Consider the following 25,298-nt stretch of genomic DNA (forward strand, 5'->3'; position numbering starts at 1 on the left):
AAAGTATCGATCTTAAAATTTTCCAATATCATCGAATTACTTGTCAATAATCCATCCTATCTTGCTCTTCTTATTTATTTCTATCATTGACACCAGAACTCAAATTTTGGCGGAGGATGCAGTCGATTTAATCTATCCTAGTTGTTGACTGGTACGTTTTAAAAAAATCTTTTCTCTTTTATTAAGTTTTTTTTTCTTATTTATTGATTTATGGCAAAAATGAATGTCATTCCTATAATTAATATATATACATCAATATCACTTTGACTTTGACTATTGCTCTCAGCTATGGTCACCAACCAGTGTCAAATTAATCTCAGAACTTGAGGCAATCCAACGAAGCTACACGAAGAAGATAGCCTCTATGCAGCATATAAGCTATTGGGAAAGACTCAACAGATTAAGACTCTATTCCTTAGAGCGTAGACGAGAAAGATATGCCATAATATACACCTGGAAGAACCTCGAAGATATTGTCCAAAATTTTGACATCGAAAGTTACACAAATAAAAGAACTGGACGCCATTGCATAGTGCCAAGGACTCCAAATTTGCCATCAAGATGTAGGACAAGATACTGCAATAGCCTGGGCTTCAAAGGTCCACAGCTCTTCAATATCCTCCCGAAGGACCTGAGAGACCTGCATGCGGTGGATGTAGGTGTCTTCAAGACAAGGCTGGACCTCTTCCTGTCAGGTGTCCCAGATGAACCAACTTCACGGCAGGAGGCGCAGATGAGAGCAGCTGCATCAAACTCTCTCATGCACCAAATGTCAATTCCTGAAGTAAAATTGTGTAGCAACACAAAATGGCGGTGCCCCAGCATGGCCACAGCTCATGAGCTGAAACTGGATAAAATGAAAAAAAAATACACCAAATTTGAAATCAATTGGAACAAAATTAAAGGAATTGAAAAGTGTGAGCCAAACAGAAAAGATACCTTTATTTATTTTTTTTTTACTCGACCTGGCAGCATGAAAATCGAAATTAATCTGGATGAGAATTGTAATCAGAACGATAGGGTAACGCAAGGCAGTCCATCTAGAAATCCTATTCTGCCAATTCGGGGTTTGATATTGACAAATCAAAAAGCAGAAAAATAAAAAGTTGAGATTGGCTTTTTCAAAGAGATTTTAGTGTGTGAAGAGGGAAAGATTTGGTTCAATTAGAATTTGCTTCAGTTCAGTGACACTTGTTTCCTCCACGTACTTCAATATCGGAATAGGAAGAAAGGTATTATACAATATTGAACTGGTTATGTTCTAATTTTATATCTGCTAGTTGGTATTTAATAAAATTGAACTGTGTAGGGATAGTTTAATGAACTGAGTATACTCTTACATTATTTTCGTGCTATTCTCCAAGGTGAGGGAAAATCTGAGATATTGGCGACTAATAATACCGATTGTTTTGACTAAGTACAAAATTATGCTTGTAGGGGATAAAAGATAGTATGCCGAATGAATTTAGTAAAACATCTAGTCTAGCTTACTATTATCTGCAGCAGATCTTTAACTCAAATCGCTGATCAATCTTCTGTGATTAAATAAATATCCATCTGTGGATCACCAAAACTTGTAGCGTAAGATGGCTGTAGATGCAACCAACATCGTTGTCTTTCCTGATCAGCTTACCTTATGTTTTCATCTTTCTCCTAATCTATCCATTGACCGTGTTCAATAATCCCCTTGGTGGATCCCCTATATCTCTTTTACTGGAATTTTTTTCCATACATTACAATATTCTCTAAAAGTGAAATGTTATGATGTCGTGTTGCATCATCAAATTATTCTATTTTTCGTATTTTAACAATTAACGAAAGAGTTTCGGGATTCTCGGTATTCTCAACAATTTATTTCCTAACATTTTCCTTACTTCAATGTTCGGATCTTTTTTAAAACGGGGGCCACATTTTTCATTAATGTTTTACGTAGTGTTTTTGGTACGGAAAGACTTTCAAACTTCGTATACTTATCTATTTTGTGTTATAGAACAGAAAAATATTTTTGTATTCGAATTTATTTCATGTAAAAAATTGTCTTATTTCGATAATTTCAACCAATCACTGACAAGTATTCAGTTGTTTATATTTACTCCTTTGGCTGATTAAGCCATAGCTTCGTTTTATTTGCTTTTTTCATTTTCTTTTTTTTCTTCGTTTTATTTGCTTTTTTCTTTTTAAATTTGCTGTTTTACCCTAACCCTATCACCGATAGAATTGTTTCAGAATCGTTTGTTTATGTAGTCGGCACTTAATGTATATCGGCTGAATGGACGTCAGTGATTGGTTGAAATTACAGAAATACGACAACTTTAACATGGAATAACTTATGGATTTCTTTTTTTTTTAAGAAGACTAAGAGAAAAAGATGTTTTATATGACACATTCTACCAGTGTTCCAAGTTTCAAAGTGTTTCGTTAATGAAAAATGTGGCCCCCGTTTTAAAAAAGATCCCAATGTTCAACATATGAAATGGAAAATATCATTCTACATTACCTTTCAAAAATCATGAACTTTCCTTACGTTCAGCATCTAACGCCCGTGATACGTTCAGCAACCAACGTCCCTAATTCGCACTCATATAATGCATTTGGATAATTTTAAAAGTATAAGTTAGTTAGAGAAGGTACAGCGCCCTTTATGTTCCTGGACCCTCTTTGTCAAATGAGATAAATGCAGTTGATAATCAGTTTGAAATTATGTAATGGAGAAATCCCCAACAGCACACACTACAACGGAACAGTTTAACACGATACTTTTAACCCACGAGATAAAAATCAAGTGGTTTTGTTGTCACCCTCTTCGCCATCTCAAATGAGTACAAAACATTTTAAAACTGCTCCCACCACCACTATTTTTTCCCCTTTTTCTTTTTTTTCTTTTTTTGCTTTCTTTCACGATCAATGGCATACTTATGTGCATGTACAAGAACATTACTTTCACAGAAGTTAGTTAAGATGAAAGTCCACGTGTGAATGACGTAGAATTGTAAGTTAGAAGTACAGAAAACTGTACTGGTAGGAGGAAGAGAAAGGGAATAAAGTTTATGAAAGAAATGCTGGAAGTGAGCGCAATTAATCAGTAATTGGTTAAGTCAGAGAGGTTGCTCTTTTGGAAGGGGTGCTATTAGGACACACTGTAACATGTTCCACTAGCTTTGAATAGATCCTTGGAGATTTTGGTGAAGATAGAAACTTACCATGGAACGTGCTTTTGCGGGGAGAGTTAAGGTATTCGCTTTTGACACTGCAATAAATTAACGATGAATGCCAAAATAGATTGAGACCATTTAAGTATCATGGTAGATTTTAGTTGTCTTTTCCCGAAGCATAGGAGTACTTGAATTCAGCACTATCTTATATATAAATGGCAATTTCTGTCTGTCTGTTACCATTATAGTTCCTAAACCAGCGAACCAATATTCACGAAACTTTGCATACACGTTACACTAACAATAATAGGCTAATTGGATTTCAATAAAAATTTATAATGTCCCCCCCCCCACTGGGGTTGAGCGAATTATATGATAAAATAAGAAGGTTGCAAAAACTATTAGTCGGAGGGAAACGCAGTAGCAGAGTGAAGGTGACTTATATCAGGGAAGGTGAGAACAGCGTTATGTAAGCTACAAATATTGAGTAGCAATGGGACGTCCGCGTTAATACAGCTGTCATATACATGCGACGCTACATACTTTCGTAAATACATAGATACAACACACAGAGAGAAAGGTGGGTGTGAGGAATACATAGCATTAAAGAGAGAGGCGATAGGTGACTTTTCTGATATCCATCGTAAAGAAACACTCACACACAGACACACACAGTACATACATACATGTCTACTAAACACCATTTAAAACTCAGATTACCTGTGTATACGTTTGTAAATGTGTGTGTATGTGTAAGAGAGAGAGAGAGAGAGGTCCTATAACTGTCTGTCTGTCTACTTTTGTAGGGTCTTCCCTGTTGCTATCACATATTGTGAGATTTTAGAATTACGTTAAAATTTCCAAATTTGGTATATTGAAATAATTTTCCACGTTAAATCCAATTTTGTTATTTAGTTGTTCCAGAAAAATTGCAGAAAAATGTTACTGAGGTTTAAAGTTTACCTAATCGGAAAACTTCCGAAGTTTTAATGAATAAAGTCATGTGAAACGATCAAATAGACATGTGTGTTTATATATATATATATATATATATGGTGTGTGTATGTGTATGCATATATATATTTGTTGTCTGTATGTGTGTGTGTGTGTGTGTACAGTGTGAAATGTGTGTCAGTGTGGTTTTGACCCAGTAGTGGTCAGGTGACATTGTTAGGGTGGAGTGGTTGGTGGCGGTGGTGGTGGTGGTGGGATTGACAGTGTTGTTGCTGCTGTTGTTGATGAGGGTGAAGTCGTCGGGGACGAAGGGTGGGGGTGTGTGGGGGATCGAGTACGGAGGAGGTGACAGTCTTCTATTGTTAAACTCAACAACCAGACGATCTCCTCCTCCCCCAACTACCATCATTTTCCTCTTCTTCCTTTCTTCTTCTTCTTCTTCTTCTTCTTCTTCCTCCTCCTTTCTTCTCCTTCATCTTCTTCATCTCAGAGAGGATATATCCCCATAATAAGTATTACAGCTCCTTTACCCTAATTAGGCATTTCTCTGGCCTCTTGTTCTCGAGGTCAATGTACTCTTCTGTGTCTTCTACTACTACTTCCCCTCCACCACCACCATTCCCCTGCTGCTTCTGGCGGTGGTGGTGGTGGGTCTCTCTCTCTCTCTCTCTCTCTCTCTCTCTCTCTCTCTCTAAGGAAAAAAATCCCCAACAAGTTTTTTTTTGTGAAAAATTGCACAAATCTGCCCTGATCAAGAGACCTATCTGTCGGGGAAGGCATGGTCTGACATAGAATAAGCAGAAATTTATATAAGACATTCTATTGTAAAAATTGCCTGGCAACGACGGGCTATTCAGCTCATTCCAGCAGCATAGGGTACCGAATACCTATTCGTGGCACTAGCGTAGCTAGAGGGGACAGTCCACCCCACCACTTTTGGGTCTGCTGTAAGCAATATGTATTTGGGGGACGGAAAACTGATGGGCCGCCCCAAGCGGCACACACTCTAACTACGCTAGTGATTCGTGGTATCTTTCTACTGTAACACTCATCGCACATTATTGTAATTTTTGCTATTTTACCCAGTATAACATGTAATGTAATAAAATTAACGCAACGCTCTTATTTAACACAGAAGTTTTTAGTTTTGCAAAACTTTTTACTTTTATCATGAGGTCGCCCGAGAAACCTTCTTGACCCTTCCAAGAACATTTTTCATTGTTGTTTATCCCAAGACATCTCTGATCTGGCAGACTTATGAAGAAATACATTACAGCTACAACCATGCTATTTTTTTTTTTTTGTTTCAGAGACCGTCTGTATGTTTCTTTTTATAAAGACGGTAGGAGTGATTCGCAGTAAATGAGATTGCTATTTCAAGTACACCGAGCGTCCATATACAGGCTTCCTATCTTGCTCGAAACATATTTGTCTCTAGCGATAAGGTTCCAACTGGGAACTAAAACCATTCAATATTTCCATGGTGACTATGCATGTTGATTATTTTGTTTTGCGCTCGTCTAATTCTAAACCACACAGAATTGTTTCGCTTTTCGCTTAACAGCTAACAATTTCGCGTTTTTTACACTTTCTTTTCTTTTCCGCTTTCGCTTGACGTGCACTTCTCATAGCCACAGAGCCCTCTTTGCGTTCGACCTGCTAGAAATAACAGCCAACTATCCGCTAACGAATGGTATTAAAAGATCTAATCAATTTAACTTTGTCTTTTCTTACAAATATATTTATAAGAAACTAGAAACAAGTATTTTATTGAAATACCTTTTTAACATTTGTAAACAAGATTGAAATAAGCAAATTTTGTTGTGTCTAGGGAGAGTCATTATGCCAATATTAATAATACACGCACGGGTTTAATTCCACTTCTTTATCATCTGAGGGCGACTAAATCCCATCGTGCCCCTTGTTACCGATCTGGTGCGTGAATGGAGGTTGCACAATACTAGGTAACCGCGAGGAGTAGAGGCCATTGTAATTGTAGAACAGAGAGAGGAGACAACATATCAGTGAACCAGAGGTTGGAGCATGCAATAATAATGCTCTTGCAATAAAACTTTGAAACAAATGAAGGCAATGTTATAGCAAATAAAATTTTTAAAAAATGGAAGAAATATTGTTTGTATACAGAAAGAAGTTGTGCTTGTCCATCACTAACTAGGCTCATATCTGTAATTTGTAGCAAATCAAAGCACTTGTAGGCATCAGTAATTTATAACTTCCGATCATATAAATGTTTAAATTTTTATTTCGATCATTCTTCTAAATGTTAATTAGTTGTTTCTGCAATTTATTTGTTTCCATCTTATAAATACTTGAAAAAATAGAAAAAAAAATGAATCGCTCGACTTTTTCTAGCGTTCTAACCTTCCTTAGTGAGCACCAGATCTACAGGAGACCTATTCTATTACTCACCAGCGGGCTCTCGCCTTTGAGAGATTTAGTGAAAGTTTCACCAAATCTCTCCAACTGGCATGCGAAAATAGTCAAAACTCCTTGTAATTGGGATCCACCTGCATATAGTCCCTTGGATTAGTGAGTTCCTGTTATTTTACTACTGTGGCATGTGCTAATGGAACTTCTCTCTCTGACCGACAACCCTTTCAGCTTTGGTGTTGTGTGTCCTGGAGTTCGGTTTTGATTCACGACACTCTTCCTCCTATATATCAACAACCTACTTGTAGTCACAACACCCACACCTAAACGAATGATATTCTACTTCATTCCTCTCTAGTCTCCGACAACCAAATGTCATCCACAGACACCTCGCGAAATCTGCGCTGACTCTCAACGGGGACCTCGAACACATCTTTTAATGATGGGGGAAGGGTCTTTTTTTTTTTTTTTAAGATAATAGGGTATGATTCGGGGTAGATTTATCTGTTTTTTTCCAGCAAGTCGGACAATCGCATATACTGTGATTGTGTTTTTCTGTTTTCAAACTGGTACCCAAGTGTGAAAAGTGGACTTGTTTTGGTGAAAAGCGACACGCTCCAAAATCGAAACTGTACTATCGCCTATTTTTCTGTAAATTGATTGATTGATTTAATGACTACTGATACTTGTAATATCAACTCGAAAATGAGTAAAAAGCAGAAGTTAACTCCTCCGGTGGGTACTGATCATGATACAATACTGAATTCGGTCCGATAAGTACTAACCTTCAAAATATATGTAGCATAATGTATCTACAGACTTATTTACACCAGGGGCCCTACTATTTCAAAATACAAATATATCTCGTTTGAAATAAATTTGGAAAATTTTAAAGTGTTCTTTGAGTCTAAATAATTCTTAGTTGTGATATTGTAGTCCTTGAAGTTCTGGTCGATAGGGCCTAAAACCAAGTCTCCTAATGAGACTGTCTTGACTTTTCTTTTTGGTGTTTTGTAGCAGTAAAGTATCTAAGATTACATTATCAGGTGTACCGTGTTTTAAGACGTTAGGTAGAATTTGAGAGAAAACTGGCTGATATTTCTAGCATGTCGCACAATGTTGAGACCTTCATGTTATGCGGATCATTGGGTTATCCTTTCTTTTATTTTTATAGCTTATTCGGAGGAGAAAGGGTAATGCCCATGTTTTTCAGGACTTCAAAAACAATAGCACAGACTTGGTTTATAAACTTACAACAGAGGGTGAACTCTCTTAGTTTAATACTACAAGGTGGTAGTATTAAACTGGGTAACCATTAAATCGACTACTTAAATCATGCACGGTCATTTCGACGGGCCTTCTGTACAGTTTCCATCGCCCGAATTTCAACCACAAAGCTTCGGTCGATTTGAGGCTATGGTAAAAGACACATGCCAAAAATACCGCGAAGACCGATTGAACCTGAAACTATTGCGCCTCACCCTTCAAAATGAGACGGGTGTAATAAAAAAACATTTCCCGCGCCTTTTAAATCAAAATCCCAACTATTTATACGTGATTAATTGTTCTTTATGTTTACTAATGATAATTATATATGCATCTACACCCATAAATATATATTAGTGAAGTGAGACGGAGTTCATTGCCTGAGACTACCTCATTCAATAAGATTCTAAGTGGATACTCTCCACCAGATGGCGTTCCACTTATAACTCTAAAAGTGGCGGTTTACGGTACCACGCGTCATAGTTAATTAGCAAATTCTTTAAGCCTGTTTTTAGTAAGTATTAACCAATTTTTATTTTATTTAATCGGTTGTAAATATAGATTTGTTTAAATTCATTTTTAATGTTTAATAATCTCGAGGCAGAAACTACGTCAGAGGAAGTCGTAAAAAAGAATTTTTCGAATTGCTTTGTGGCGCTCTGCTGGCATAGGACTGTAGCTTGTAAGTTGTGAGTCGATTTTTTATTTATTTTATGGACCTTCTTCAACATAACTTTAAGGGGATCTTCATATTTCTGTTGTATAATGTTTATATTGAGTATTTTTCGAAAAATATTTCATATTGAGATATTTTAACTATATAACTTTTCTCGTAAGTTTATTGATAGCAGCTGTAGTTCCAAATCCTGTTACATCAGTGAATATTTATATATGTGTGTGTATATATATATATATATATATATATATATATATATAATGATGTATATATGTTCGTGTTGTATACTGCTGTTATAAATATATCCTTGCAAGCTTGGAGTTTCTTACGCTTATTTAATAAGATGTCGATATTATGACGGGGTGTGTGTAGTTTATTTCCTCTTTATCAAAGAACGACACCATTTCAAGATTACTCCAGTTTTCTCGTGTTAACAAAGATTGTATAATTTATATATATATATATATATATATATATATATATAATATTCGTCTTAGCCTAACTTTGTAATCCTGTTAACTTTCTGATGATGGAAATATGAAAATATATAAACAGTTATGTTAACAATGTTATCATTACTATTTATATTTTCTCAGTATGACTAGGTGTTTAGCCAGCTAGTCTAATATTATGTATGTATTTATATTTATGTCTTGAGTTTCGTCTGTTGAGACATTTTTTCAGAACTGCAGTAATGTGATCGGAAAGAAGTAACTGATACCTTCAACTTTAATGGTTAGTTACCATCCTTAAAAAAATAAGAAAAGAAGAAAAATACCCTAAGTTTTATTTTAGTAGTTACTAATGTAACATGAGAAAAGCCTTCTTAGTTTCATGTTGAATTATGCCTCCCAAAATGCAGAACGCTCTGCCAATAAATATTAGGAAACTTCAGTCCGTATCGGACTTTTGCATAGAAAACCAAACTTTTCTATTTACGAAGCCCAAATTAATTAAATTTCCCCCACACTATGTTGTGTGATCAATATACTCAGATCGAATTCCTAGACTAGGTGACAGCTGCATACTCTAAGTGTTTTTTTGTTTTTCTTCCTCGTCCAGTTTGGAATTATTTTTCTTAATTTATAATGATTAATTTTATTTTTTTATTTATTTCTAGTTACTTTTGAATAAAATGGCTGATGTCTCGAAGCTTGTATATTCCATTCTGAAATTTCTTGGTGATCAAAAAACCTCAGGAAACTTAAGTGATGATGCTGTGGAAAGCCTGGAAGGTAAGTGTATCTTCTATTTATAATTCTTTCACGTCTTGAAATTAACTACTGGAGTTCGGTTTACATCTAATCTGGTTTCTTTCTTTCTTTGTTTTTTGTCTAGTTTCAGTCGTTGAATGAAAAAAGATCTGATAATTTTAATGGTAAATTTTGATGCCGTCTTTGCATACAACAGTATTTAAATTATTTTTATCTTGGAAACTATTTCAAACGAATTTTTCTTTACAAAAATTGGGCAGGAATTTTTTTAGACAATATACTACAAGTCCCTAATCTAGACAATTTAAAGTCTTTTTTTTTTTTTTTTTTGTATGGACATTGATATGACTTCAGACTTACATTAATTCTAACAGTTTACATATAACAATCAAGTAGCTTTATAATTAATTTTAGTTCTGTAATTGTGGGTGTTATATATTTCTTCCAAGAGTAAATGTTTAAGAGGGTGCATGCTTTGTAAAAAGGTTCTCGTTTTTGTTTAATAGAATATCATAAGAACTCATGTAATTGAAAAAAAGCAAAAGGAAAAGACTTTTATAATGTAATTATATATATATTTAAAAAGAGCTTTAATTATCAGATGTTTGGTGAGTGGAGGTGTGTTTGCAAAGTTTTTAATGGGACACATTAGGAGAAAAATAAGCCAGTGAAAAACAAATATATTTGGGGTTCCTAAAGATTGTTTGCAGTTGAGCAAAAGAAGGGGCAACCAAAGAAATTGTTAAGCTAGAATATTTTTGAAGATGAAAGCTGCAAGATCACCTGTGTATATGATCTCAACACAGAGTAGATGTTTGATGTAGTTGCATATAACAGATGCATTTTCTTTTTTATTTTCTCTACCAGATAGATACTATATTAACACAGTGTGCACCAGCTGGTGCTGCCTATTGTCAGCAATCCCACTTTCTTTAGCTTAGTTTTATTTTTGCTTTTCTGTGCATTTGGTGAGTCAGTAAATTGAAACAGTAGTAAGAGGTGTTGGACTATATATTTAGTCAATAAATTCTCAAGTGGATTGTCTGGAGAAATGTTTTAGGGTACAATAAAATATCAGATGCAAAATTTCAATTAGTACCAGTTAAGTCAGTAGTTTTGCTTTCTAGCTATATATATATATATATATATATATATATATATATATATATATATTACAAATTAAAAGGGTAAAGGATTATCAATTTATCAATTCATTAATAAATTAATTAACAATTTTTACGAAGCCCATCGGTATGTAAGCACCATTATTGGTGGAGAACTTATTTAAAAGCTCATATATATTTATAAACATAATTAAGGGATCAGCAAATATCGGTATATGGTGAAGCAAATATTTGCTGATCCCTTAATTATGTTATATATATATATATATATATATATATATATATATATATATATATATATATAATGTGTGTGTGTGCTTCAGTTTTATTGACATAGATGTTATTAGTGCATATTATAATCTGGATGGTAAGCCCCTAACAAATTGAGTTGACAACTCTGATATGGTTCTTGTTTCACATCTTTTTAATATATAAACCTCAGTCTTCATTAATTTATTTGCCCTTGTTATCTCAATGGCGCTGATACCTGTTGAGGGATATCTTGGATTACAAAAGGCCAAGTAGTTAATTTTAGCTTACCAGAACAAACAATTAAAAAAAAAGAAGTTTTTAAGCAGTTCTGACTTGATATATGCATCAAATTTATAGCTAATTTTATTCCATTACAAAGTTTGAGTACAAAGGTGGCTTTGTTCTACAAAGACCAGTGTTTTATTTGCTGCCATTTTGCTTGTTATACACTGTTAGTTGAAGCGACGACCCAGTTTTGATTTCTTGCTTTATTCCATTTCATTTCATTTATCAATCTTGTGTAATGTTCATGCCTTCAAGAAAGGCATGAACATCACATAGTCTTCTCTAAATTTTAAGGTCTGTGTTTATGTCAGTGGCCATTATTTAAACAATGTGCTTTTAAAAATAATTTGTATGAGTGCTTCATGATTTCTTTATTTCTTATTCTTTTTAATACGAAATTCTCTGTGTAATTTAGATTAGATCTAGTTTTGTTTGTATTTACTTCTTGGTCAGCATTGGTTCTTCCTCACCCCATTCATGTTAACAAGATTATGAGTTCATTGTTTTAAAACAATCAAAAACCTGACTCTTGATAGAATGATTTTATGCTCTGACTTCTTGGTTGATGTTTGATAAAATTTTTGTAGCTTTAGGTCAGCCTTGATTGAGGTCTTCCATGTTTGATGGCATTCTGACTGTTATTGATCATTCTGTTATTTTCTTAGGAATAGTATATTTAGGGCTATGTAATGTAATGTTTTTCTATTGGGTTGAAAATAGATTTAGCTGGTTATTTTTTTTTTTTGCCTCCTTGTGTTCCTTTCACCTGTTCATCTTCAATTCAACCATATTCTCTCCATTAACAGCAGATCATCTACATTCAGTAACTCCCATTGTAGACCCTCCTTTATGCTTTGAGCTAGTGTTTCCATCACAACTAGAAGTAGTGGGGTTTATATTATTGATCCCTAAAGCATGCCAACATTCTATTTCTGTCTCCTAAAAAAATTACTAGCTTTCTACCATAATTTGAAACCATATTCCTCCATTCTTACCTCTCTCAATGTCTACTCTGTGCTTATGCTTTGTAAAAGATGTTCATATTTGTTCTATTTTAAAATTTATTTCTATGTTGATGATTAATTTTTGATAAATATATTAACAATTCTAATTTTTGAAATAATTAACATGATTTATATTGTTACCTTGTTTTGAATAGAATTCTTTCACTCTGTAAGCAATAACAGCATATTAATGAGCATGATAATGAGAGAATAAATATTAAGGTTAACTGTTACATAGTTTCTTTATAGTTTGTCTGTGTATAAGAGTATGCACACACACACACACACACTCGTACACACACTCTCGTGCGCATGCACACTGACACACACAGAGCATAGCTGAATGGTGAAGAATTTGCTGTGAAGTCATTAAGTCTCAAGTTTGATTCTACTGTTTGAGCATGTGTCAACATCATTTTTCATCATTATTTAATGTCTGTTTTCCTTGCTGGCATGGCTTGGATGGTTTGACAGGATCTGGCAGGCTTCAGGGCTGTGGTGAGCTCCAATGTCATCTTTGGCATGGTTTCTATGGCCTGATACCCTTCCTAATTCCAATCAGTCCATAGTGTGTATTGAGTGCATTTTTTTCTGGTATTAATGAGGTTATCAAGTAACTTGCAAGAGAGGAAAAGAACATGAAAAAGATCCTTCCACCAAATGGTAAGGGTGGGGGAGGTTATTTCACATGTTGAAAGGTTAATGTATGATAGAGGGATATGCATAAGTGTCTTGCTATAGGGGAGATACATGTTTTGTTTTAGTATTTTTATCAATTTAATTTAATTTAATTTTGTCTTGTTAGTGGCTATTCAGTGCCTGGAATCAGCCTATGGAATAAATACCAACGAACCTGAAAGTGCATCCAAATATTATGTGGACAAAAATCTTTTAGATATTTTCAATTCTCATACAAGTTCTGAGGTGAGTTAAATGAACTATTCTAAATATTATTATTATGTGTGTATTAAATGTTTTTAAAAATTATTAAATTTACTTTTATTTATATTGTTGGGAGTCAGTGGGATAGTTATGAAAACTTGTGACAGTTTGGTTATTCATGCAGTTATGTATAGGTGTTTATCCTTGGTATTAAGTTATTTGCTTCCAAAGAAGCAAACTGAAGCAAGAGATCTCCCTTGATTAAAATACAAAATAACAAGGTTTGAATTTTTGACCTGTGGCTCAAATGTCTTGAGCTTCAATCATTTAGCTGGTTTATTTATAATTATATAATTACATCTGATTTGTCATGTTCACTTTTTAAGTTATGCAACTTTGTAATTACTGGACTAGAATATGAATTGGTTAGGTCAGGTGTGTGGGCATGTGCCATTGCTGCATTCACCAATTGTTTGTATATTCTCTGGTCTTCTTGGGCGACCTGGTCCTCATATCTGCAAGATACTGCCCCATCTGCTGTGATCATGTGACCAGCTGGATCCTTAGTGAACAGAAGATAAGTAGGGTTTAACTCTGAGAATTGAGCAATATGGTCAAACAGGCTGAGCTGGCACTCCCAAATCATACAAGTAACAGGATGCATCCCAGTTTCTGAGTAGTTGTTGGATACAAGATCTGACCAATGATAACCCATAACCCTGTGAAGCGTCCTAGTGCCAGAGGAGTTCAGTTGGCTCCTAAGTGCCCCAGACAGTGTCCAAATCTCGCAATTATAGAACAGAACAGGAAGGACCAGAGAGCTAAAGACACGAACCTTTGTCCTCCTGCTTAGATATTGGCAGCACCAGACACCCTTGTCCACAACTACACCAGCTCGTCCAAGTCTTTTTAGGACTTCAGACTCACAGCTGCTATGAATCTCACTGCTGAGATAAATGAAATGGTCAACAACTTTGACGTTCTCACCTGCAACAGTCCTCCAAGAAGCCAACAAAAGACTGGATCTTAGTCTTGATTCAAGAGACTCTTGGGCCAAGTGGTTCTGCTTTCTCACTCAGTGAAAGAAGAGCAATCCTTGAGACATCCAGAGACTTGGCAAGAATAACTGCTTCATCAGCAAAATTTACGCATGCAGAATACATGGAAAACGGGTATGACAACATAGAAAAAAAATTAATACATAGGTAGTTTTTATTTTTAATTTCCAGGAAACTACCACTGAAGGTAGATATTAGTTCTTTATTTCTAAAAATGTCAAAACTGCTATTTTCAGTGTCAGAATATCAAGGAAATGTTTTTGTAATCAATCTTAATATTCATTTATAACATCAAGGGGCAGAATCAAATTTAAACAAGGGCATGCAAAAGTATGCATGAATCATCATCTTTCCATGTTTAGTCTACTATTCTTGCATGGGATGGATGGCTTATCTAAGGCTGAGTTATCTGGAGTTATTACCCTTCTAGACAGGACAGAGACCACATCTTACTTGCATATCCATATTTGGTATGGTTTCTACTGCTGGATGCCTTTTCTAACCTGAACCACTTTACATTGTGCATTTTATTGTAGTACCTGCATTAGAAAAGTTGTTTTGTTATTGGCAAGACTGAAGTCCTCTTTACTCCGTTGTTGTTCATTTGCCAACCACCTTAGAGTTTTCTGGCTGCATTTTATTATGGCACCTGCACTAAGGAGGTTGCCTTGTCTCACACAAAACTAAAGTCCTCTCTGCTCTACAATGTCTTGTTCAAGGTCGTATGGTCGAGAGAGAGTGAATGGAGGAGATAGTAGTAGTAAAGAGAGTAAAATAAGAGAATCGGTGTGATTGGAATGAGTAATGGAAGAGAGACAGTGATACAGTTACATGTTGTTTGTTGGTACAAATTGAACAGAACGACAGCATGAGAGGCATAATAGGGGAAAGACCCAATAGGAAAGAAACAGTGACAGGAAAGGGTGGAATGGATGCGAACAATAAGTGATAGAGGAGAGTGATGGGTAGCAGTAATATGATAGGGGAGAACAATGGTTAGCAATAAAGGAGGATGAGGGGATTGAATATTGAGTCTGCAAGAGGCCCTCATATAAATAAGTTCATTCATTAGTCCTGATTTTGGTTTGTATGCAGAGATAAGTATCACAGTCATGTTCATGACTAGTTTAAACTTAATTATTCCATCTCACACACTCTGATTACCTCAGTTTATCTGCTCATTTCTCTTACACTACCCACTACATTGCTGTCACCCACTCAGAAAAATCTATATTAAAACTATTTAAACAGGGGCATGTGTGGTAAGAAGCTTGCTTCCCAACCACATGGTTCCAGGTTCAGTCCTGCTGTGTGGCATCTTGGGCAAGTGTCTGCTACTATAGCCTTGGGTTGACCAAAGCCTTGTGAGTGGGTTTGGTAAACAGAAACTGAAAGAAGCCCATTGTATATATTTGTGTGTGTGTGTTTGACCCCTCACCATCACTTGACAACCAATGTTGGTGTGTTTACGGTCCTGTAACTTAGCAGTTCGGCAAAAAGAGGCCGATTGAATTAGTCTAGGGGTCGATTTCTTCGACTAAAAGGCGGTGCTCCAGCATGGCCGCAGTCAAATGACTGAAACAAGTGAAAGAATAGAAGTAAAGAATATTAAAATGTATTTTAAAAATAGCTGTGACTGACAAACTGTGGCAAGGAATCGAATTTAAACTTTAATGAAAGTAATATAATGGATTTGAAAGAAAATATGATAGCTCTCTTGTTTCACACGTATTATGTCTCTACATAGCTGTTAAGGACTAAACTGCAAACTATGACATGCAGAGTTTAATCATATAGTGCTGTATGACAGACAAGCAAGGTGGACTTGGTCAGTGGTGTACATCTTCAGGATAGTGTTTGGATCTAATGTGGCTACAGATGCTGCTGTCTAGTGGAAGAGACAGTGGTTTTTGGATGGTGTTGCTGTAGTGTTTTGTAGATGTGTTTGTGCATTTAGTGTGGCAAGGACCAAGGGTTAGTATCAAATTGAGCTCCTTGCATATCCAGGTGGTCTTTTGTAAAGCTTGTTTCTGGGTGGGTGTGGTCTGTATACAACTTGTGACAATGTAAAGTGTGCTGTTTTGTGTTCTTTGTTATTGTGGAGAGATTGGGAGACTGTGCAGAACTGATTCAGTCTTAGATGATCTCTAATGCATTGTTTGTTCACTAAGATATTATTTCTGTTGGCTAAGTGTCCAACATGTATGTGTGCTCTAAGTCTGTATGCCATTTTCTTTTATTTACTGTCTCTTCAGTATGTACTATGAATGTTGTAGTCATGTTGAATTAGCATTTTTGTCTTCTCTGTGTATGTGTGTATGTTTTATGGTATGTTTGTTTCTGAGTGTGATAGTGGATTGTATTTCTTGTTCTCTATGTAGCATTACTGGTTAGAAGGAAGACTGGATTTAGTAGATGCTATTTTATATTGGAACTAGATGTCTAGGTGATTGTTGTAGGGTTGGTGTATCAATGACTCAAATGAATTAGTCTTTGGTTGGTGTTTTCAGAATGACAAACATTTTGTCATCGATTAATGAACTTGGCCTAATGTAAAAATAATGAATCAATAATTCATATCTATGTAACAAATCAAATATTTGTTTGAAGCTGACAATTCACTCTACTACAAGTTTTTTTCCCCACTCCTTTGCATTAATTCAGGCACCTGATTGAACATGTGAAAACTCAGAGTAGCACTGGAGTGGATCATCTACATTCATTGAGTACTTTCTCCTCTTTGTACACCCAAGTGTGTGTGTGTGTGTGTGTGTATTGTCATTGTTTAACGTCCGTCTTCCATGCTAGCATGGGTGGGATGGTACCACAAGAGCCGGCCAGGCTTCTGTGACTGTTTTGGCAGGATTTTTACAGCTGGATACCCTTCCTAACACCAACTACTCAGAGTGGGCTTTGTGCTTTTTATGTGGCACAAGCACAGGCGAGGTCAGTTTTGGCAAGGTTTTTACAGCTGGATGCCCTTCTGAACACCAACCATTTTACAGTGTAGAATGGGTGCTTTTAAGTGGCACCTGCACTAACAAGGTCACCAAGTACTTCCAAGACAAGAAAAAAAACTTAAGAGGGGAGGAGGTGATGATGAAAAGGTTATAGTGAGAGAGATACAGGTGACTTGCTGTAGAGGAAGTACAAGGTTACCTGGCCGGAGAAAGATCAGGAATGAAGACAGAAACAGGTGTGCTACTGCAAAGGTAGTACATGGTTGCCTAACCTGAGGGAAGTGCAGGATAAGGAGAGAGAGTGGGAGATAGCAGGTTAGAGATGGTGGCAAAATGCCAGGCATACTCACAAGGAACAGGGATCAGAATATAAATGAGATGGTTGAGTAAAGGAAGAGAGAGATATAGATGATGGTAAGTGCCAGGGCATACCCTTGAGGTTCAAATGCCATAATATAAGTGACAGGATATTACGAAGGGAGTGTGATTAGAGTGCGAGTAAGTGGCGAAAGACCTGGGTATATATATAGTTCAAGGTGGGGATACTGGATAGCAATGATACAGAGGAACGGGTATGAGGACAGGATTGGGGGTGAGAGCTAGGTATAGTGAATGAAGGAGGAAATGTGCGAAAGAGAAGAGATGTAGATTAGTTTGTTGGGGTAGGGTGAGGGAAAAGTTTTCTTATGTGTGGGTGGAACACCCAGGTCAGGGACTAGCAGATAACAATAATAGTGAGACAGGGCATGTGGGTAGAATGCACAGGTTAGGGGCAAGCAGAGAGCAATGATACAGTGGCACAGGGCCAAGAGGACAGGATCGGGGAGTGGGAGGCAATAATAGTACATGAAGTGGAAATGTGAAGAGAAGAGACGTAGTTTGGTTTGTTGTGGTAGTGTGGGTGGGACACAGAGTTTCTAGAACTCAGTTTTGCTGATGTGGGCAGGTCTTTTCAGGAATTTCATATCGCCGGACATCTCAGTCCATTGTCATTTCGTCCATGAGGCCCAACTCCCTGAGACTAGTCCTTACCACCTCATCCCTTGTCTTGGGTTCCCCCCTTCCACAGGTACCATCCACTTAGAGTGATCAACACTTCTTTATGCAGCTGTCTTCATTCATACGCATCACTTGTCCAAACCAACGTAGTCTTCTCTCTTGCATGCTATATTTGATTCCTCTTATGCCCAACTATATATATATATATATATATATATATATATATATATATATATATATATATATGTATATATATGTATATATATATATATATATATATATGTATATATTTGAAACTAATAGTTGAATATAATTTTCTTGCAGAAAACTGATAATTTTGCTGCAAATACCTTGCATGAGCCAACTCCTGAAGACAGAGTTGAAGCTGAAAAGCTTAAAAATAAAGGTTTGGAGATATATATTTTTAATGATTAAATAATTTAAGATGTCAAATAGCATTGTATGAAACACATTTGTTTTGTAAATTGAATGTGGTTGTAACATTGAATGTGTCTGTTTTCATAGACATTTCATCTTTCAGTGTAAATTTTAAAGATGTTTAATCTATTAGCATGTAAAATGAAAGAGTGTATGTATTGTACAGATACATGCATGGACACTTTAGATTTGAAATTTCATACTTATTTTGAAAATATTCTATAGGAAGTTATCAGTACAGTTATGTCTCATGATAAAGCTAATTCCACTATGGAATTATTGAGGAATTATTTTGCCATTTTCTGGTATCACTAAAGAATATATTGTTTTATTTTAGATAATGTTGTTCCAATTCAAACTTGAAATATGCAATCATTTTCTGTCTCAAAAGAAATAGTTCTTTTTTATATAATTTACAGGAAATGACTTCATGAAAGCAGAGAAATTCTCCGAAGCACTAGAATGTTACACAAAGGCCATAAAGTTGGACAACAAAAATGCTGTTTACTATTGTAACAGGTAACTAAATTGTTTCTTTTTTTGTGTAATTCTTTTAAAGAATGCACTTATTTATCCTAGAATCCGTTGTTGGTTTCAATTAGTGTCTTCTCATTTGAGTATTAATTTTGTAATTACTTTTTTTTATTTTGATATAGCTGGTTTTATTTTTTTATTCTGTCCTTTCCTATTCTTGACATTAGGAACACTAAAGAAAAGCTTTTAGATTTTACATATTATTAACTGAATAATAAAATAAGAAAAGTCTTAGTGTAAAGATGTGATAAATTATTGCACAAATGGCTTTTCTAGAAGTTATCAAAGGGCAAAGCTTTATCTGGGGATAATAGTTATAAAGAGGATTACTATTTGTAAATTTCACAACGAGAGATATTCAGCAACAGTACTTTGGAGCAAAGATTGTCTGCCAACACATGGCAGTCCTGGTTTACAGCAACATTTGTCCTAAACCAGGACTGCAATGTTGTGTTGGTAGGCAGTCTTTGCTCCAGTTATAGAGAGGTACTGGATTTGGATACCTCAATTATTATTTTTTTTTGGTTTTGTTGACCAAAGGTGTCTAGGATTTAGTCTCTTTGTGCAGTGCCTTAGGCAAGTGTCCTCAATAGCCTAGAACTGACCAAAGCTACGTAAGTGGATTTGGTAGATGGAAACTGAAAGAATCCTGTCATGTATGCGTGTGTATACCTTTGTCTTGATATCATATTATGGTTGTCAATGAGCATCGGTGTTTTTGAGGTTTTTCAAGAAAGACCTGTCTAGCTATGGGAAAATATCCCTTGCTTGGAAACAGGTAAGAGTTGGTGGCAAAAGGCATGTGGCTGTAGTAAATTTGCCTGGACAAATTCCATCCAATCCATGTAAGCATAGAAAAGTGGACATTAAATGTTATTTACTGCCCAGCGATACTATCATGCAACCACTGAACCAGGAAATTATCAAGAGTTTCAAATGTTAATCATCATCATCATCATCGTTTAACGTCCGCTTTCCATGCTAGCATGGGTTGGACGATTTGACTGAGGACTGGTGCAACCGGATGGCTACACCAGGCTCCAATCTAATTTGGCAGAGTTTCTACAGCTGGATGCCCTTCCTAACGCCAACCACTCAGAGAGTGTAGTGGGTGCTTTTACGTGTCACCCGCACGAAAACGGCCACGCTCGAAATGGTGTCTTTTATGTGCCACCCGCACAAGAGCCAGTCCAGGGGCACTGGCAACGATCTCGCTCGAAAACCCTACAAGGCCAGTCAGGCGGTACTGGCAACGGTCACGCTCAGGATGGTACATCTTATGTGCCACCCGCACAAGAGCCAGTTCAGGGGCACTGGCAACGATCTCACTTGGCTTGCCGGGTCTTCTCAAGCACAGCACATTTCCAAAGGTCTCTGTCAGTAGTCATCGCCTCGGTGAGGCCCAATGTTCGAAGGTCTTGCCTCACCACCTCAGCCCAGGTCTTCCTGGGCCTACCTCTTCCACGAGTTCCCTCAACTGTTAGGGAGTGGCACTTTTTCACGCAGCTATCCTCATTCATTCTCACCACATGTCCAAACCAGTGCAATCGTCTCTCTTGCACACCACTACTGACGCTTCTTATGTTCAGCTTTTCTCTCAAGATACTTACACTCTGACGGGTATTCACATTTACATTATACATCCAGCGGAGCATACTGGCTTCATTCCTTGCGAGCTTACGCATGTCCTCAGCAGTCACAGCCCATGTTTCACTGCCATGTAGCATGGCTGTTCGTACACATGCGTCATACAGTCTGCCTTTTACCCTGAGTGAGAGTCCCTTTGTCGCCAGCAGAGGTAAGAGCTCTCTAAACTTGGCCCAGGCTATTCTTATTCTAGCAGTTACACTTTCAGCGCGCCCACCCCCACTACTAACTTGGTCACCCAGATAGCGGAAGCTATCATCTACCTCTAGTTTTTCTCCCTGGAATGAGATAGAAGTTGTTTCCTGTTTGTTTACAGTGTTTATTGCACCTGAACATCTGCCACATACAAAGACTAACTTTGTAGTTAATCTGCCTTTGATATTGCTGCACCTCTTATGTGTCCATAGCTTGCACCGGGTACATCTTATAGAGTTACTACCTACTCCTTTACTGCATACTGAGCAGGGCCATCTACCTGAAGGGGTTTGTGTTTTATCTACCTTCCTACTTATTTAGGATTTTGGTTTTTGCTAGGTTGACTCTAAGGCCCTTCAATTCTAGTCCTTGCTTCCACACCTTAAACTTCTCTAGTTCTGATAGTGACTGCGCAATTAGTGCAAGGTCATCAGCATAGAGGAACTCCCAGGGGCAACCTGTCTTGAATTCCTCTGTGATCGCCTGGAGGACTATGATAAATAGGAGGGGGCTGAGGACGGAACCTTGGTGGACCCCTACCTCTACCCGGAAAACACAATCAGCAGTAAAGAATCTATCCCTGACTCTCAACACCAAATTAAGGATGTGATTTTTTGCATCTGCTATTTGCATGGACTTTTGAAAGCATGATGCAAATTTAACTTGTTTTCATGTTTGTTAATTTAATTTCTCTTGATTTTGATTTTCTTTTAATGGTAGGCAGGGCATTATCATTGACAGAAAACAAGCATAAACATACCAACACCGGTTGTCAAGCAATGTGTAGGGACAAACACACATATACGCAATGGGTTTCTTTTAGTTTCTGTCTACTAAATCCACTCACAAGGCTTTGGTCAGTCTGAGGCTAGAGTAGAAAACACTTACCCAAGGTGCCATGCAGTGAGACTGAACCTGGAACCATGTGGTTGGGAAACAAGCTTATCACATAGCCATGCCTGTACCTATTATTTTTTTTTTGAAAATATTCATTTTAACTTTGATTATTTTAAGTATTCCTTATTGTGCAATTATTTCTAGTATATGTGTAAAATTTAGGTTTTATTTGGTTTTATTTTGAAATTACTTTTTTTTTTAAATTTTAAAATGTTTTTTCTAAATTGTTTACTATACATTTAATAGCTTTTTATTTAGGAAATTTATGACAACTACTTCCTAGATAATAGAAAACTCACATTGATACCTCAAAGCCGGTTGTTGGTGAGAATTCTTTGGGCCATAAAATTAACCTTATTTTCACATGCTCTCCTACTGTTGTGAAACTTTTCATATTACATTTAATAGAAACAAAACAAAAAATACTTTTGTAACAGCTGTGGGAAATAGATTTAGAAGTTATTGTAACAAAATATTCTTCAATACATTCTTCAGTTCATTTTACAGTATAATAATACCAAGCTTCTGTGTTATTGCTGTATGTTTTACACCTGTTGCTTATTGTAAAGGTGATTGATTAATTGGAAGATTCTTAAATTTTACTTGTAGATTGGTATGATCAAAATCTTTATGCTCTTAAAGTTGTCCTGTTATGGCACTAAGGAAACTTGTTTCAGATGAGAAAAAAAAAAAAAAACACTATCTTTTACAACAATGTCTGGTCACCAGCTGTTGCAATAGATTGAGAATAGGTTTGGTCATTTTCATATTTTAAACTGTTTATTATTTTCTTATCCTTTTACTTGTTTCAGTCATTTGACTGCGGCCATGCTGGAGCACTGCCTTGAGGGTTTTTAGTTGAATAGATTGACCTCCCCAGGACTTATTCTTTTAAAGCCTGGTATTTATTCTATCAGTCTCTTTTGCTGAACCGCTAAGTTTTAAGGGATATAGACACACCAACACTGGCTGTCAAGCAGTGGTGGGGTGCACACATGAGTTTCTTTCAGTTTCTGTCAACCAAATCTACTCAAGTCTTTGGTTGGCCCAAGGCTTTAGTAGAAGACACTTGCCCAAGGTGTCATGTGATGGGAACCAGGCTTCTTACCACACAGTCACGTCTGCAGCTGTTGTTTACAATTGGAAACAATTGCATAAGTTTCCCCATTGTTGACTCCACACTCCATTTTACAGTTGATGTGACAGATGCATAGTTAGACTACTTAATGAGAAAGAAAATATTTATTGAAAAAATAACAATTTGTTAAAAATTACTCTTGTTTCAAATCAAACTACCCATTAATGTATGATAACCAGAAGCTGTCAATTTATAGTTTGATTTGTGGCTTCTTCATTAAATATCTTTCACTAATTCTGTTCTAAATAAGTGTATTTAATAATACGTGTATGAATGTATATAAAAAGATTTTTTCTTTTTTCTTTTTTGTTATCCATGTTAAAATTCATTTTAACATTTAGTGAGACAAGCAGAGGACTCTCATTGTTAATTTGCATATATTTATTTCTCAGTGAGAAAAATAATTCACAACTGTTTTGTTCAGTATAATCTACTGTTACTCATTATGCTATTTCTGATGTCATAAGACATGTTCGTGATTAACAACATGTTTAAGCATTTTTATTGGAAAGCTAGAATTTGGAAGCACATCATTAATTACTGCAAATAACTTTTCCATCATTACAATGTCATGTATAATCAATCAATCCTGTTTTTTAATTCCAGAGCTGCAGCCTACAGTAAATTAACTAAACATACATCAGCTATCCAAGACTGTAACAGTGCATTGGCCATTGATCCTAGCTACAGCAAGGCATATGGTCGGATGGGGTGAGTGATCTTGTAGATACAGGGACAACACTGACTTTCTAGGCACTGATGATCTAGAATCTCTTGTGATCCACACTGATTTATGAGCAGGAACATTAAATTCCTGTGATGCTAGTCTAGTTTACTGGGTGGTTCCATTTCACTGTACCTCATAAAATAAATTTTTATAATTTATACACATGTACAGGTACCTGTATTTTATTTAATTAAATTTAATATCTGTTTAATTTTGAGGAGAGCACCTCAGGCTTCGAAAAATCAGTAATCTGGGAAGGCTTTGAAACCAAAAGTTCCTGAAAATCAATGTTGTACCTGTAGTAATTTTTATCAACTCTATTGAATAGACCAGTTTCATTGTTAGATAATTTGAGACTATCTTGTTGCTTGTATTTTTGATGTTGAATCATTTTCTAATAGTGTTAATGAATTGATCTATTTTTTTTAGAATGGCTTACCTTGAGCTTGAGAACAATGAACAATCTCACGAATGCTACAGAAAAGCTTTGGAGTTGGATCCAAACAATCAGAGCTACAAGAATAATTTAGAGATGGTTGAGCAGAGACTTCGGGAACAAGCTATGGGGGTGAGTTGACAAATACTACAAATGGTTAATCTACAAATTTAACCCTATTGATACCAACCTGCCTCATTCTATGATACAAACTTGTTTTGAAATGATCTGAATTAAAACCTCCCTTCAAAATTTCATGTTCCAAATACCAGCTTAATGACGAGTTATTTACTAAATTCTTAACTATTTTCAAAATTAATTGAAACAAAGGCAGCAAATTTCAACAGAAATATAACAAAAGGGTTAAAGATTTGCCAGTTTTTTGGCTTTTCTAGATGCAAAGTTTTCATTTTTTTTTTTTTTAATGTTTTGCATTAAATGTTCTAAATTGACCACAGTACAGTTCTCCGATTCACCAGTACCTGCCAAACTGTCCAACTCATCATGCCAGCATACCTGGCCAGCTCTTGTGAAACCATTCCACCTATGTTAGCATGGAAGGCGGACGTTAAACGATGATGAATATGTTACAAGATGAAAGACTCAACACAGACATTGTTTTGATACTGCATATTTTGACGGACAATTTTCAAGGTTTCACAAAACAAATTTAGAGAAATAACAGGTGTAATAGAATGGTAGAATAAGCAGACAGACATCATTATCATTTAATGTCAACTTTTCCAGACTAGCATGGGTCAGATGGAATTTGTTGTGGCAGATTTTTTTATGGCTGGATGCCCTTCCATACTATGTGCATTTCCAGGATTATGATACTGATGAGAGATCCAATTCATTGAAACATACAGAATATGAATATCAAGTTCCTTCAACTCTAAACCTGAAGTTAATAAGGAAAAAATACTTTGTGTTTAAATGTTTTTCAGCAATCATTCGATAGTAGTACGCTGGTTGTCAACTGGCTGTCAGCTGGTCAACATGTCTTTGTTTACATCAATTCGGCAATTTCCGTAAAGAAAGAGGGAAAGGGTGTTAGTCAGCGCCAGCA

General features: G+C 36.1%; 1 protein-coding gene across 10 annotated transcripts in view; it reads left to right on the forward strand.

The window, feature by feature from the left end:
• Window positions 1–25,298, forward strand: part of LOC106879194 (small glutamine-rich tetratricopeptide repeat-containing protein beta) — a 39,062-nt gene that overhangs the window by 5,636 nt on the left and 8,128 nt on the right. For 2 of the 10 annotated variants that reach the window (XM_089356120.1, XM_089356115.1), the window contains exons 2-8: window positions 97–151; window positions 9,560–9,674; window positions 13,124–13,242; window positions 18,542–18,623; window positions 19,075–19,174; window positions 23,673–23,777; window positions 24,223–24,361. In XM_089356120.1, the coding sequence (XP_089212246.1) occupies window positions 9,575–9,674; window positions 13,124–13,242; window positions 18,542–18,623; window positions 19,075–19,174; window positions 23,673–23,777; window positions 24,223–24,361 (645 nt within the window). In that variant the 5' untranslated portion in view covers window positions 97–151; window positions 9,560–9,574. Of the gene's footprint in view, window positions 1–96; window positions 152–5,479; window positions 5,590–8,138; window positions 8,278–8,404; window positions 8,596–9,559; window positions 9,675–13,123; window positions 13,243–18,541; window positions 18,624–19,074; window positions 19,175–23,672; window positions 23,778–24,222; window positions 24,362–25,298 lie in introns of those variants that run through there. The other 8 variants (XM_014928653.3, XM_089356119.1, XM_014928652.3 and 5 more) reach the window with 6 other exon arrangements.

This window comes from Octopus bimaculoides, chromosome 8 (assembly GCF_046866305.1).
Source record: "Octopus bimaculoides isolate indiv1 chromosome 8, ASM4686630v1, whole genome shotgun sequence".
In the NCBI taxonomy this organism is placed as follows: Eukaryota; Metazoa; Mollusca; class Cephalopoda; order Octopoda; family Octopodidae; genus Octopus; species Octopus bimaculoides.